Source organism: Haliotis rufescens, unplaced genomic scaffold, assembly GCF_023055435.1.
Source record: "Haliotis rufescens isolate VD_foot unplaced genomic scaffold, xgHalRufe1.0.p SCAF_2, whole genome shotgun sequence".
In the NCBI taxonomy this organism is placed as follows: Eukaryota; Metazoa; Mollusca; class Gastropoda; order Lepetellida; family Haliotidae; genus Haliotis; species Haliotis rufescens.
This window is the reverse complement of record NW_025963890.1, coordinates 34,463,798-34,480,666: the sequence shown is the minus strand read 5'-3', so window position 1 is coordinate 34,480,666 and position 16,869 is coordinate 34,463,798. Positions and strand designations below refer to the sequence as shown.

Genomic DNA, 16,869 nt, shown 5'->3' with positions numbered 1-16,869 from the left:
TATGGACCAGACAATCCAGTGATTAATGTCATGAGCATCGATCCACGCAATTGGGATCGATGACATGCATCCACCAAGTCAGCGAGCCTGACCGCCCGATCCCGTTGGTCGCCTTTTACGACAGGCACATAATCTGTTATGATATGTAAGTTAATTATTCAAGTAATGTTATATCTGGGAATAAGTTTCCAATTTTGAGCTAATGGTTGGTGTGAGTTAAGGAACCGTACTGTACAAAGCAAGTCATCGCATCAAGGTATAGCGTGAAACATCAAGCAATAGGCAATGAAAGGATACTCTGATGATTATAACAAATACAGATCAATATGTGGTGTTTTTTTCAAATACATCTCCAAATAATGAAATTCAACAGGAATGCATACAATACTAGTATATTTGTAATATTTCCACACATATAAAGAGGCCTCGTTGTTGACAAATACAACTACATACAGCCCTTTGCCACTAGCGCCAATCAAAAGCAGTAAACATCTTCTTATAACATTTGAGCACACAAGCTTGTTAGAACATACCTGTACAGTTAGGCAAATATTTATTTCAAATCAGGAATTGTAATAAATAATAAATACAGTGCTTAAAAACACAAGCAAATATAAATATGATCTGGTTTCAATACCTGCTTGGGAGACACTTGGTTACCATTGAACGATATCAGCTCATAGATATAAAGCTTACGTTAAGTTCTTGGCCAAATTGCCTTGTTTTTATTTTTGCCAATCCGAGCAGAAATTCCTATTCATACTGATGAAGAAACAGATCAGCAAAGAGGGGAGAGCAGTTGGTGCCCGTAGAGATGCCTACATCTTTTCTAAAGGGTCCATCCCCAAATTTTCATGAAGCTGTTATAGAAGGATATCGCAAGCCTCCAGCTATACGTCACTTCCTGTTACAATCCGCGAAGGCGGTTCGGAATTCGTTGTGCAGAGTTACGTCCCTTGGGGAAGACAGAAGTTCAAATCCCACAATTGCCATGATTTTAGTTTTCGGTTGGTCTGTACCTGCCCGTGATCACTGGTTTTACCAAAGTGGTGAATTTGTAAGACATGCACATCTTCGGGCTTTCCTCCAACATCAATGTTACGTGAAAGGCACAATTACCACTTACAAATACTCAACACATTCCAGTTATCTTAATATTAAGCCTGTAAGGGTATTAATATTTCAAGATATGCACGACGTTGATATTCGTCCTTCTGAATTGGTTGATTCGTACTTCTCACACAAAAACATAAATCACTGATGGGCTTAACGATATTTTGTCCAAAATGTAAAGAGCAGAATCAATCCAGTAAACAATCTTCGTGAATCGTCTTGGTGCCCTGAAAGTATACAAAAACAGTTGGTATACAAGCATGAATTATATATGTTCTTGAAATAGTAAATATCCTATGTTACTATGAATTAGATACATTTTTGTCTCAGAAACTTACCCTCTGCAGAATTGTAGGATTCCTCTATATCGTTTTCTTCTGGACTGTTTCCATCGTACCCCGCTTCTTCGTAAGACCTGGCATCTTTGTCACATACTTTTCCTTCAATGCATTCTGTACACAGGCCGGATATCTGATCACAGGCTTTGCATTTCTCAGGGCATGTCAGCTGACAAAATCTGCCATAATATCCAGTCTTACATGTTGTGCAGCTTCCACTGTGTTGAGGACACACGTGACATCTACTCCCACATGTTTCATTACAGTAGAGTGATGTCCACCCATCACGACAGCCAGCAGAGCAGTACAGTCCGTCAGATGTTTCGTCATATTGACATGTAGATTGACAGTTTTTGCTGCATATGTCCTCACAGTTTGGTCCATCATAACCGTTCTTACAATCGCCAACACAGACGCCAGTTAACCAGTCACATGTGCCTGACAAGCAGCCCATAGAACACTGTGTGTCACACCGCATACTATACCAGCCGGGTCTACAATCCGAAATACAGTCCCCGTCTGCCTGATAACAAGCAGACTTACACCCTGTACTGCACGGCATTCCGCATGTCGTCCCCCACCAACCTTCTTTACACCCCTCCAAACACCTGCCTTCAGAACGCCCACAGTGTGTGACCTTGTCGTGGCTTGAATATCTACAGTTGTTGGGACACAGCTTACTGCAGTCAGTAGAATACCGCCCAGGGCTACACTGGACACATTTGCCCGTGTGTTTGTTGCACCCTCCAAGCCAGCAGTTCACACAGTTGTGTGTACAGTCGGAGCCCCAGAACCCATAGTAGCACTCTCTACAACGACTTCTGATGCAGTCTGCACATTTAATGTTGCACCCATTCTGGGCCAATGTTCCACCTGCAAAATAGTGATTACAATTAGCCCAATGTCACATTATCATAAAGTAAATAAAAAGGCGCTGTCAAGATTTTGTATCGAAATGAGATAAATGAGGTTTACCTGTTAGGATAGTTATGACCGCAGACACAAAGAAGCCCTGCTGAAAATAAACATTAGGATAGATTAGTCATGATCTCAAGTTTTCATGAGAAGTCAAAAAGGCTTACGCAAACGAAAAAAACAAATTTCACAAATCAGACACATTATCACTTATTATTAGGTTTGCATTGCTCCACTACATGTATTTTCTTCAATTGACAGTGGTTGTTGTTGCTTTCCTGTTTCACGATCGCGACCTAGCAGTTGCAAAGATATGCAGGTGAACGTTATGCAGAAAGGAGTTATAGTTTAAAGGTTGAAGAATCAGTATCCGCAACTGTGAGATGTCATACGTGTAACCTTGGATGCAACAGTTTCTATTAATGAGGGACATGGCATTGATGAGGATGTGACGTATTTGCAAATGGGTTAAAGAATGCATGATCGCAGCCTTTGTTTTTTTATTAATACCATCAAAACAACCCAACATAAGTAATAACAAAGTGATATCGGATTTTCGTCAAACTGGGCCCATCTTCGCTCCATTAGCTACCTTAGCGTTTCATAAAACAAATTGCAAAGAAAATGAAAATGTGAAATCTCCATCTCCGTGGAGTATAGCCTATTGTATTACGCAAAACTCAAGGATTCAAAACATTGTTATCATGATCGGACAATGCACTGCTAAATTATTGTCTAATCAATCATAATTGACTGCTGGTTATGTCATACTGGATAATTATTTTAACTTATTTAGTTAAACAAGACCATAATCTCTATAAACGCTGCTCGGTGTATTTTATGCATGGATTAAAAATCTAGATACTTACTGTTTGCATGTTGCAAGGTAAGTCTCTCACATTAACAGTTGATGTGGTCCTCTGTCGCCTGGAGGTATCGGCAATACCGGACCTAATTCAACAAACAAAAACACACACATATATATATCAACATGTCTCGATCGAGCGGTTGTATTGCCTCTTGCTGAGCACATGTACGTGAGGCCCTAACCTTGTTTTGCTGGTGGCATTGTTCATTTGGACAACCCGATCTACTTTGTTTACACGACGTCGTGTGTGGACGACTTCTCTAATCACTGTATTCAAAACACAATCAGTTACTAGGTATGCAGTGTTGACATGCAGCAATGCTTATATTATTAGGATACCATTGCTCTTTGTATATGTGGAATTTTAAATTGGGCATTAGAAGTAGAGGTTGGTAGATTTACTGGAGCTGTAACACCTTTACGAAATCGTATATGCAAATATTGTAAAGACCAAATGAAGCGATTGCTATGATCGGGTGGCCTTGACTTGTTACCTGCCTTGATCTATTTTCTGCCAGATTAATTTACAGGTCGCCATTACAAGCGGACTGTTGCTATAAACAACATCCCCTTATTCATGTCGGCTTGAATGTTCTATCGAGTAGCATGACAGTTTTTTGCCTTTGGAGGGCGAAACATATAAACTGCAATGAATAAGAAGAGAGTAATTATAAGTGAGCTAAAATTTTACATTGCATCAATATCGCGATGGTAAAATTAGGGAGTAAAAGTGACTGATAAATAGAAGTGTTACTGTAGATAGATTGTGACATTTAGTTTGATGCCGCTATGTGAATACCAATTGTGCAAAACCAACCACATAATTTATGCATAGGCTAAGAACTGTGTGCACTGAGAAGAGTATATTTATATCTTAACTCTACAAAGTGACAGAATGTCAGGCTGGTACGTTGTGATTAAACAGGCACACACACTCACCTACTCACATGCTGTAGGCAAGTTGGTCACGTTTGGTTTCTGATAATGTTCAATCAACACTGAAATGCTTCGTTTTGGTGAATTATTAATATGGGAAAATGGACAAAATTTGACAAATATGTTACCACCTGCAAGTTTATTTGGTAATTGAAAATGTCATACTTGTGTGTATATCTTAGATATTCCCATTGTAATACTGCGGTGAATAGATTGTGTCAATTATGACACTGTTTACCTTCTGGAATATGTATTGTGGCTGAGCTAGTATATATCTTCTGTCAATTCCCACTCAGGTAATGTATTGGTTACAGTGTGTCGGGTATACTACCTTCAATCACTTGTAAACTGCTGTGTTACGTTGTGTACCTTGGATATGTATCGTGACTAATGTAATATCTTGTGTAACAATTCTATATCATGTTCAGCTGATGCTCTTATATGAACGTCTATAACTGATTGTAAACAAATAATAAATCCAATAATTGATAATTAATTGTAAGCATTCTATTGTTGACTGATTATATAAAATATTTTCTGGTTGTGTAATAGGTCGTGTGTTGTTGTGTTGGTTGGTTATATATTAGTCATAGTTTTTTATTATTAGTATTAAAAATCTATACATGACACAAAAAAGATACTCTTAACAAGAACCATTTCTTGTATATACAGCCGAAGGATGCGTGCTCTCTGTTGCTTCTGTATTAACGATCTATAACAATGCAACAAAGACAGAACAAAAACGAATTAGAAAAGCCAATATGTAATCGCCGCGATGAGGCGACCTCTTTATAAGGGGTCATAAAAGGGGTGTTTACAGTTTCAGTGACTTGTACAATGCAAACAATAAGTCTGGATAAGAGAAATATGTCCTGCTGCCTGCAGGCGATATATTCTCTTTGGTCATTATGTTACGTTTAATGTCAACCCGTACCCATGTAAGATGTGTGAGTGAGTTTTTCGTACATACCGATTTTAAATGAGTTTCATATACATCGTGTCATGTCAGCTTAATGTGAGAGGAAAGCCCGACTTGTCTTGCATCCATACGGGACGCCCCCTACATGTGAATGATGTTGACCTAATGATTATAACAGTGATATACATTCTAATCGATAGACAATGAAATACGACCCTTTATCATCAAAGAGTTTCCTATTGCTATACAATCTTAGACATTTTGTTCTCGTATGAAACAAGTACTAGAGTCATCGTGCCACAGAGTGTTTCACAGCGGTACATTTGACTGAAATTAAAGCCTGATTACTATATATGTAGACGATTGGTTGACATTTGAAATGTGTCGATTAGAAATTTAACATAACAATTAAAAGTAAGAGCGAGACTGGCACAGGAGCTACAGTGGATATTGTCTTCAGATGTACAACGTTTACTTCTCCCTATGTTTGAAACACGGACGTATGTAGGTTCACACTTTGGTTCACTATGTAGGTTTACATTTTCCTGTGAAAATGAACTTGTCGAATCTGCAAAGGCAAGAGAGTTAACAGACTATAAAAGTCCAGTTTCCACCCTTGCGTGGAAACTGGACTTTTATAGTCTGTTAACTCTCGCCTCGGGAATATGTCGGATGGTAGCTCAGGGTGATTTTTGAAGAAAACCCCGCAGGGGTGAAGTTTAAACGAAACCAGCAATGGTTTATGTTAATGGGGGAATTTAAGTCGAAAAGATACAATTAATGGCAATCACGTGACAGAACGCACACCGGGACCGAGTGGTCCATATGTTCCGGGTTTGGAGACTCGCTTTGTCACTTGCACATACACTGAAAGACGTTGAGGAGGCAGCGGCCGTAGCGGGTGCCGTGACTAGCCGTACATTCCGTCGATGATCTGGGCCCGCCTGTTACGACATTTATCGTCGCTGGGCATATATTGTCGCTGGCCACAATATGTGCCAACGTTCACGGCACATTATCATTACAATTATAGAAACCATTGTGAGACTTGATTTCCACCTCCACCCACAAAAACCACCCACCACCACCCAACTCACACAATTCCCCCTTTCAGAGATTTAAATTCCAATTTTTATTGTTTTTTATTACAGAGTAGAATGTTGTAGAGGGAATGTATTTGTATTTAGAAATATATATATTAAGTTAAACAGTATATATACTTTCTATATAAAATTATATATATATATAGTTTCTAAAATTTAACATTATCTTGTCCGGAAAAATGAAATTTGATGATAAAAAGCAGATGACAATAAAACCGATCGCCCAAAGGCATCACGGCAACAGCCATGGTAACCCGATGCACGTGCAAACTGAAATGCACATGCGTTCCCCCATTTCTTACCCTATAAAATCACCCAGATCGGATAACATTCATTCGTTATTGAATTGCTACCACATGCCAAGATTGACAAGAAATCACCGACACTAAGCCCTTGGACGATTGCAAGCTGGACAAACCGCCCGGCAAGTAGCCATTGCATTTCAAGTTTACGTAAGGACTATATACAGGCTCCAGCAACGGTACCAGACCACCAACACTACAGATGACCGACCACGTACTGGAAGACCAAAAGTCACCATCCGACGTCAGGATCGTCAGATTGTGCGACAGCATCTTCAAGATCGCTTTGTTACTTCTGCGGAAACTGCTCGACAGACCATGGGAGCACACCAGCGACACATAAGTGCGGACACCGTGCGTCGACGATTGACGAGCAGACACCTCCACACCGAGGCCACACCGAGGACCCATTCTGACACCACGTCATCGCCGGGACCGTCTTCAGTGGGCAACACAGCACCAGCAGTGGAAAAGAGTCCTCTTCTCAGACGAGAGCCGTTACTGTATCTCAACAGCAGATGGCAGAGAGAGAGAGAGAGAGAGAGAGAGAGTCTGGCGACGCCGTGGGGAACGTTATTCGGATGCTTGTGTTGTTGGGAGAGACTCGTAGGGTGGTCCGAGCATCATGGTGTGGGGTGGAATTGGTCTTGCACAGAGGGTCGGCCCTGTGGTCTTCCAGAACATCAGTCCAGGGAGAGGCAATGGTGTCACAGCAGCTCGGTACATTGATCAAGTCTTGAGACCACACGCAATACCTCATTTGGCACGTCGCCGCACCCACGAGTTTCAGCATGATAACGCCCGTGCCCACACTGCGAGAGCAACAAGAGACTTCCTCCAGCAGAACGGCATCAGAACCATGCAGTGGCCTGCCCTCAGTCCCGATTTAAATCCCATTGAGCACATGTGGGACGAGATTCAAAGACAGCTGAATGAGGTTCGACCAAGGCCGACAACTGCAACTGAACTGCGTCAGGCGTTCCTTAGAGTGTGGGCTCAAGTACCTATGGCCTTCATCAACCGCCTCATCCATCCCATGTATCGACGTAGCACGGCAGTCATCAATGCACATGTCGGACACACGAGATACTGACTTGTGATGCCATTTTCCAAGAGACTACTGTGTGTTTCACTTTAAGAACATTTGACACTGTGATGATCAGTATTGCCAAGTTTCATCTTTTTAATATGTCTCAAAGTATGTTTACAGTGTTTGGACAAATACGGTTTCTCGTATAGTTATCCATGGTGACGTTTCTTTTGCGGTTTAGTATATTTCAACAGTCATATGCATAGTGGATGAGGATTTATAAACAAGGTTTCCCCTTTATGAATATCACTCCCCTATAAAAATTACATCATACATTGTACAGACTAGTTAAATAAACATACTTAGCAAAATAGAAGTGGTGTTCAGACAAGTGTCATATAGATAAATATATACATGTACAAGAACGATTATTGTAGATTGTTTTTCACTTTGGGATACGCGTCTCTTTTAACCATACGTTCTGTATAATATCCCAATATTTCACTACAATTTGAAGTAAAACCACAACATTATTAGATATATTTGGAGGAGCTGTTTCTTCAGTTATTTGGACTACCCCACATTGCTTTATGGAACTTAATAGCAATATCCACAGCCTATTCTTCTTTCAAAGTGATGGATGTCCTTTAAGTCTGCTACCATGACAACAAAAAGGTTCCATTTTTTCTTAAAACAATGAACAGTATCAGGCTTATTATATATCTTTGGATGACTCACAGAATGATAACAAACATCTGTCAGCCCTTAAATGTTCAGTGCGGTCATTGCGATTTTGCCTTCGCTTATACAATAATATCAACAACTCGTCACCCTTACAAAAACATAGAATAAATAATGTGATAAGTTGGAGTTTCGTGTAAACTTCGAGACAGGTCTGTATGATAAATTTCATATTGCAAAATGTGGAAATGATAATGGGCAGATACAGGAATTCAATTCAAATTAAAGCTTTAAAATAAATTACATCAGGGCAGGACACGTGCGCGAACGCTGTCTTTTTATTTCAGTTTTATCTCTCTATTGGATGTTATTTTTCATAAATATTTCCTTTGACATGTCCTATATCTCTATTTGCTGGTTAGGGATAAAGTAATGCACCCGTCTTAATCAACATGACACACAATAAAGGAAACAGAGAATAAGGTTATTAATAATTTTTTTATTGAAACTGATCATAAATGATAAATGTCGAGTATTATAATTTAACTGACATAACAAAACAAATATTTAAAACGGATTCCGAACATTGTAAGCGCTAAGATAAATTACAATGCACTAATTCATCGACCTCATACTGAAACTTGTGAAAGTGTTTCAATTCGGGTATATCATGGTTACATCAATAGCAAATTTATGTACCACAACACATTTGATGCAACTAAACAGAAGGGTTGTCTAATTACACTGCCTGTGTATACAACTATTAATAATCAGAATCCGATTAATATGCCAAGTGTGTTGTCATCAAACATATCCTGAAAGTCTAACTTCGAACCATTTATTGGGTCAAAAATGAAAATCTACCTATTTACTGGAAATGTACCCTTCTACTGGAGATAGAAATAATATATACATTTAACAACAGCTTGCACTAAGAACACAAACATGTTTATGTTTATATAAGTCAATAGTCATAACAATGATGATAAACGAGATATTGATCGCAGTATGCCTTTGCGAATTGATTCATACACCAAGACTCAAACAATTTCCTCAAATCAGAGTCCGCCTTTCAGGATATGTGCTTCCTGCACTACGTACTCCATTCGGGTTTTGAAATGAGTTTCAATTTCCGCCTCCTGCAAAACGCAATTTATAGAAATGCAGTGTCCATGACTATTCGAAACTATCCACATGCAACATTTTACTCTACAGGTAAGTGTTGTTACTAATAACTTAAAGAAATATAAAATAATATATAGGCAAGGATATGCAGTCTGTTGAAGGTGATTTCATTGACTCTTTACTAATTTATCATTTTAGTGCAATATTAAGTTGATTCCCAGACTGGTCTTGCCCATGTACATAACAACAATTTCTGTCAATTTTCTGGCATCCAAATATTGTGTGATGTGACAAAGTAGACACAAAGTAGACACAACAACAACTTCTTTTATTATACTGTAGTAGCGACGTGTCGGTATAGATCTTTATACGGTTTTAAGTCTGAACAATGAACATGGTTAAGCATTACATATGGTAGGTGAAGGATTGACATAAACAATAATTCGCATAAAACAACTGTGTCATGTGTTTCGGGTTAACTTTCAAATGCGATGTGTCGCACACTACTTGAAACACGATAGAAGTATAGAGACGAGGTTTTGTGTAAAGAATACATCTATCACATATTGAAAATGCTACAGAAAAGAAATATCATTTTCAGGATGATACTCCCGGCAACAATTTTCATTGTTGCCGTCATGATTGATGTGTCCTCGATTGCTGTAAACAGTAAGTTACTCATTAAATGAAGTATCATCATGATACACATGAAACACTGTAAAATACGCACCGTTACTGAACATAAATTATATCAAGTAACAGTTTAACAGTGTGTGTGTGTGTGTGTGTGTGTGTGTGTGTGTGTGTGTGTGTGTGTGTGTGTGTGTGTGTGTGTGTGTGTGTGGTTTGACCGAAGTGGTAAACGTCTGAGACCTGCAGCACTTCGGGCTTTCCTCCCACATTAAGCTGACACGCCGTGATATAACTGGAATACGGCGTTAAATCCATCTCACTCACCCTTATAATTACCAGGGCGAAAATGAAAAGTTAACAAATTACTTTGGATAAAATATATAATCATTTTAAATGTATGCAGGGATTCTTATATATCATATATTATAGTTGTAACATTTCTATGTAATTCCAAGCCATTTAAACGCAAGCAAAAAGTATAACTGCCTCAAACTATCAGTAAAAGTTACATTCTCAACTTCAAAGCACTTGTTTACTGGTAGCTTCATGCGATACAACTTGTGATCCGTTTCAGACGACTGTGTGGACGGAAGTCACTGCAAAGACGATGCGTGCGGGGACCTTGGGTGTTTAAATGGTTGCCAGGACGGCTTCTTTGGACCGCACTGTACAAACAACTGCAGCTCTGGATGCAAGGACGGGAAATGTGATTCATCTGGAAAGTCCTGCATTGGCGACTGCATAGATGGTCAATGGGGCTCGGTTTGCAAGCTGGGGTGTTTTAGTTCATGCAAGACCTGCGCGAAGGACAATGGATCGGAGTGTACATCATGTGAAGAATATAGATACGGCCCACATTGTGAACAATCCTGCTCTTCAAAGTGTCACAAACTTGGTTGTCATGTTAACGGAAACTGTAAAAACAGATGTGGCGACAGATGTAGAATATGCGATGATAAAACACAAGAGTGTGATGGATGCAGGCGAGGTACGTTTGGGCCTCTCTGCCAGTGGAGATGTAATACTAACTGTGCTGATGAGATATGTCATCAAGTATCTGCACAATGTGTGGCGGGATGCAGAGATGAGTACTTTGGGCCGAGGTGTGAATACCGCTGCAATGAGCAGTGTGACCAGGGTAAATGTGAGCAGGGCACGGGTATGTGTTTACAAGGGTGTAGAAGGGGATACTATGGGCCCGACTGCATATTGCCGTGTGACTCATGTCTGTCCGACAGTTGCGACAATACGTCCGGAGAATGCTTAGAAGGTTGCAAGATGGGCTTCTTCGGCAAGGGATGCAAGAACAGATGTAATGATCACTGTATCAGCGGATACTGTTCCAGATTCGACGGTGTTTGCTATGAACCCGAAGGTAAATAGACATATATTTTGAGGTGCCCATATTCTTACTACGTTTAATGGTGGCCCTTTAATTGTGTGGATGTTCTGTATGTGCGCGGGTGGGTGTGCGTATGCGTGTGCGTGTGCTGATTAAAGCTTCAGCATCTATATGACAACAGCCTGTAAATAAACGACAATCCAGTGATTGATAGTACGATCAACAAATAACGCCGTTTGGGGCACATCGACATGCTATCAACAAGGTCACCGGCTCTGACCATCCCATCCACGAAGTCGCCTCAGGACGGTTTTATTCACATAACGTAAAACCAACAGTATCATGTAAGTTAGGTTAAATGTTGCCACATTTTACTTCCAGTTCCTACAGCTATCAACGCCACAATCGGAATGTCCCATGATAACAACAACTGGATATACATTATCGGGGGATGTGCGGGCGTTCTTCTATGTTCAGTGGCGTGTTTCCTGGCCGTTAGGTATGTCATGTGTTATGAATCTATAAACTGCAACATTGAAAATAGAATCATTTGACAAGTGCGCGCCCACTTTATGTACCACTAACACAGTATGTGTGTACTTTCCATCTGGCTGTACGGCTGTTTTTTCATTGCACTGATGCAGTTAAGGCGGTACAGATCAAAACTAAGAAACACGATTTAGCCAGTAACGAACTGCGGATATAACGAACCTATTCCAACAGTCCTTGTGGGTTCATCGTCTCCGTGTTTTACTGTAAAGATCCGGGTTAGAATTGGTCTCCAGCAACTCATGTTTGCAGTAGGAGGCGTTGAGGCTTCTGGTAAGAGGCGACTAACGGGATCGGGTGGTCAGGTTTTCTGACTTTGGTGATGCATGTCATCATATCCCAAGATGCGCATGTTGTAAATCACTGGATTGTTTGGTCCAGACGCAATTATTTACAGACCGCCGTCATATAGCTGGAATATTGCTGGGTGCGGCATTAAACAACAAACAAAGAAACAAAATGTAAATTAAAGAGAATATATAAGTATCCGTTTCTTACAGATATCGTCGCATTTGTTGTAACCAACCAAGGGGTGGACTCCAGCAAAGAATGCCTCTACCGCCCATACCCATCCCGCATGATGACCTGTATGACGAGTTAGATGTTGGACACGCGGATAGCTGTAGCAGGCCGACGAGATTGACCGCTTCGGATAATGCGGAACGAAATGTTGATTTACAAGTAGATATGTCCAATACGAGTGAAGATAAAAACAAGCAGGAATCATTTAGGCTCAATGAGTTTGGAAATGAATGCCCAGTGTTTCCTGATCGAGAAGTGGGGAGTTGGATGTCTCATGTACAGATGGCGTGGTTGATGCAGACAGAACACACTGCTGGAGACAATTACGCCATGCGTATTGAGCGAGTTACATCGACAGACCTTGATGGAGGACTTCACGATAACTCGACTATCACGTACCCAGGTGGTATGTTCAGGCCCTCGAGAAATTATCTGTCTCCTGTCAAGGAAGATATTAAAACGTAACTACCCTCATGTAGTTTCACCTGAAACCTGAGGAGCGTCAAAGGTTTCATATCGATATGAAACTCTAAGATCTGAAAACTGTAGCCGACGACCGTATGTGTCACACTTTTGTGAATTGCATGTCTGTTTCCTGCTGCATAACATTGCTTCATCTGTGTTAGTAGCGAATTAAAGTGATATCTCGTAAAAAGAGTGTTTTACTTGTGAAATAAGTTGTGACTCAAATTATCGTTATCCCAATAAGAATTCGGTCCATGAAAACATACTCCCTGAACAAGTCACATCTTCATCCAATATATACTTGTTCTGACCCACGTTTCTAAAGTCCGACGTATCGAACAGTATGTGATTATAACTTCAGTTATTATTCCAAAACGTTTGTCTTGTTGTTTTTTGTACCCGGCATTCAGCAACATTGCGACTGCCTGTAAACAAACGAGCCTGGGTCAGACGATCCAGTGATTATTATAATGAGCAGCTTCCACTCCATAGAAGTACGATGACTCGCAATCAACCCAGTCACCCAGCCTGGTTCCATGGGTTTGCTGCGCTGGCGCCACACTGAGTTTGCCAGCGCAGTAAAGCCAGGGAACCAGGCTGCCCAGTCACCGAGCCTGATCACCCGATCCAGTTTCACCCGACTCCTACGACACGTAATACAGTGCTGGGGTACTGTACTAAACCGTGTCCGCAGTGACCACTCGTACCTGTAGACAGTACACACGTGTTGATGTGCAGCTCTGTGTTCTGGTACAAACCTGATATCTATCGCTTTGCGGCGATATTCATAGATACGTAATAAGTGACGATAACTAAATTATAGTAATTTGCATAATTATGAATTATTGTCACACAAAAGTGAGAATTTGGGTAGACACACTCACCATGATGACATACGTGATACTTCACATTTGTTAACTGGAACTATTTTATATGTGAGAGACTTTGCACCAGAGTGATCGTTACCACTGTGAGGCACTTCATTCCGGAATATGCCGTGGCGAGGAGAACGTAAGTCTGTACCGGTACAAAGTCCCCCAGCCTGATACATGCATGGTCATGTGATCTTTGACCGGTCAACAGGCAATATATTTTGTCCTTTTATAAGAAAATGTTGAAATACACATTCCGTCTGTATTTTCCCGAACTGTCACCCGAAAAGCAATAAATGATAGGGTCAGTTATACCCCTGGTCGTGGACAATATGAGTAATTATACATGTGTGTAAAAGAATATTAGCCTCAATGAGAATGTTTTTCATACAGAGAGGATACTAATTAACTATTTCATCACATTTTACTTGGTCATACATCACACACGTGTTGGAAATCTTCGCCAATGGGCAAGCCATTACACAGATACGCACCTAGTATCACCATGAATGTTGACATGGATAACAGATGACATATCAGTTGTATAATAGTATCAACAGAAGTTATATTGGTTGCAACGACTACAACATGTTATCATGATGCCAGTTTTAACCTGTCAACCTGTGTGAGATCTCTAAATAGAATATCAAGAAAGTGTGGTTTTGTCATTAATTGGAGTGGGTGTAGTTGGTGAGTGCGTTCATGCGGTGTGTGTGAGTGCGCGTTCGAATGCGTGTAGCAGTATTAAAAGGAAATTATTGGCTCCCTCTTGGGCATCCGTATGTAACTTTACGTTACATAAATACATACTACTATGATGGTTTTGTCGTATTCGACGAGTGATACATTTGCGTGGTGAGAAGCAAAGGAAGGGCATCCTGCCGTGAGGTGTTCACCCGAGATGCATCTGTTGGTATTGATGTCATATAAAGCATGTGACATAACTCGATACTCGTCTGCACACGATTGACGATGTACGTGCGACATCTCTGTATTATAAACAGACCAAGGTCGCTTCCTAGTGGTTTCTTAAATTAACACACCGCCGTGATGTTGCTGGGATATTTCTAAAAGCGGCATAAAACCATACTCACTCACTGACTTAAATTCACACTTTATCGGCAATAATACCTTTTTATGGTTTGTTTTCATTTAAAACTTAATTTTCTTTGATTTTGAATTCCGTGTATCATTAAAATCATTTCTACTCAATCCATAATTTGGTTAGAAGCATAGGGTTGCTTTACATCCACATCCACATCATAAATAAGTCTTGATGGTATAAATTAAGATTACCCCTGCAACTGTATGTACTTTCGCAAATGAAATTTTTCTCTACTGTTTACAGTTTTTGCAACTATTCCGTCTCAGGAATTGTCACCGTATTGGGTATTTTGATAACGCGACCTGTGAAGATCCGGGTTAGAATTGGTCTTCAGCTGCTTGTCATAAGAGGCGACTAACGGGATTGAGTGGTTAGACTCGCTGACCTGGTTTGATGCATATCGTCGTATCCCAATAGCGTGGGTCGATGCTCACTGGATTATCTGGTCCATACTTAATTATTTACAGACCGCCGCCATATGGCAGGAGTACTGCTGAGTGCGGCGTTAAACAACATACAAACAAACATGTTATATATAACGCAGAATTCGGCATTGTCCCTGCAATATGATAATGTCAGCCAAACCAGTGATTGATAGACCACGTCCCATGTCGTCGGGATGCAGTGACACAATCAGACACGTCAAAGAGCCTGACCATCCAATACCCGTTTTAGCTGACTCTTACGCAGGCATGATGTACTGGGGCAGCATCCTTCAGCGATGTGATTTTAAGGTATCCAAATTATCATCTGTTGTGTACTCATTTATCATTACATGGATCATCTTTTAATCGAAAATTACAGTACATCTTGTGAGGAGCTGTGTGGGGTCGGGTCAGACAAAAGTATTCTTGGGGTGACAATCACTGGTAAATATAAATTGTAATCCTCGTTACATGCCTATCGCGTGATTAATATAACATAATAGCATGAACAGCGTCGGTAAGAAGGGTAGGAGGTGCAGCCAAGGAGTATTACTGACAGTGGTCGTAACTGCAGTTGGTGTGGTTATAGTGAGTGAGTGAACAGTATTCAAGTCATATCAGGGCATGTCAACGTGATGCCTTAGGACAGTCCAAAGTGATGCAGGTCTCAGACGTTTACCACTTTGGTGAAACCCACAAGCAGGTGTATGGTGCTGACAAACTTAGAAACATAATCGGAGAATCGGGATTCGAACCCAAAATCATAGGTTCTTGGCGTGCCGAAGGGACACAAATCTGCAAAGCTAATTGCGGCGCCTTATTTGCAGCCCGAGTCCCCTGTTGTGATTATGGAACAATGTAGTTATAAACTGGGACAAGGCACATGTAATAGAGTCGGAGGAGTTACCCCCCTTACAAAGGTACCCGACTTTCACAATGCATGGACGCGAGGGGGTTGTTTGAGGAGAACAGATCACCATTAAAAAATCAGGAAACTATTGACGCGCTTACCTCCTTTACAAAGGTACCCGGGGAGGCACAGTGGGTGTAGTTGGCGAGTGCGTTCATGTGGTGTGTGTGAGTGCGTCCATGTGGTGTGTGTGAGTGCGTCCATGTGGTATGTGTGAGTGCGTTCATGTGGTGTGTGAGTGCGTCCATGTGATGTGTGTGAGTGCGTTCATGTGGTGTGTGTGAGTGCGTCCATGTGGTGTGTGTGAGTGCGTTCATGTGGTGTGTGTGAGTGCGTCCATGTGGTGTGTGTGAGTGCGTTCATGTGGTGTGTGTGAGTGCGTTCATGTGGTGTGTGTGAGTGCGTTCATGTGGTGTGTGTGAGTGCGCGTTCGAATGCGTGTAGCAGACTGTAGTGAAAGGAAATTGACATTCCCCGTATAAGTCTCGACGTGGACTCGTGTAATACAATTGGATCAACTTTTAAAATGAAAACAGGAAGGATAATTTGAAAACAAAACAAAACAAATGACGTGATTACTAGACCTCACATATACAAATGACACGCGTATATGTAAAGGCATGAAATCCAGGGTAAATTATATCATATGTATGATGTTACCGAGACTGTAAGAAACCTAGACGGACACTTTCACATTCTCGAGGAAACCCCTGTGG

General features: G+C 40.8%; 2 protein-coding genes across 3 annotated transcripts; one reads left to right on the top strand and one right to left on the bottom strand.

The window, feature by feature from the left end:
* Nucleotides 1–376: 376 nt before the first annotated feature.
* Nucleotides 377–3,476, bottom strand: LOC124111896 (multiple epidermal growth factor-like domains protein 10). Of its 2 annotated transcripts, none has more exons than XM_046471788.2 (5): nucleotides 3,417–3,476; nucleotides 3,236–3,317; nucleotides 2,427–2,463; nucleotides 1,452–2,324; nucleotides 377–1,340 (listed from the first exon to the last, which is right to left on the bottom strand). In XM_046471788.2, the coding sequence occupies exons 1-5, from the start codon at nucleotides 3,440–3,442 to the stop codon at nucleotides 1,267–1,269; spliced, it is 1,092 nt and encodes a 363-aa protein (XP_046327744.2). In that variant the 5' UTR covers nucleotides 3,443–3,476; the 3' UTR covers nucleotides 377–1,266. The 2 variants fall into 2 exon arrangements, with proteins under 2 accessions (XP_046327744.2, XP_046327743.2); XM_046471787.2 differs by having other exon boundaries at nucleotides 2,427–2,466; nucleotides 3,417–3,474.
* Nucleotides 3,477–9,282: 5,806 nt separating this feature from the next.
* On the top strand, nucleotides 9,283–13,172 carry LOC124111894 (multiple epidermal growth factor-like domains protein 11). The gene is made up of 5 exons (XM_046471781.2): nucleotides 9,283–9,420; nucleotides 9,932–9,999; nucleotides 10,538–11,338; nucleotides 11,687–11,804; nucleotides 12,355–13,172. Exons 2-5 carry the CDS (start codon nucleotides 9,933–9,935, stop codon nucleotides 12,839–12,841), a joined length of 1,473 nt encoding a protein of 490 aa, XP_046327737.2. The 5' UTR covers nucleotides 9,283–9,420; nucleotide 9,932; the 3' UTR covers nucleotides 12,842–13,172.
* Nucleotides 13,173–16,869: the final 3,697 nt, after the last annotated feature.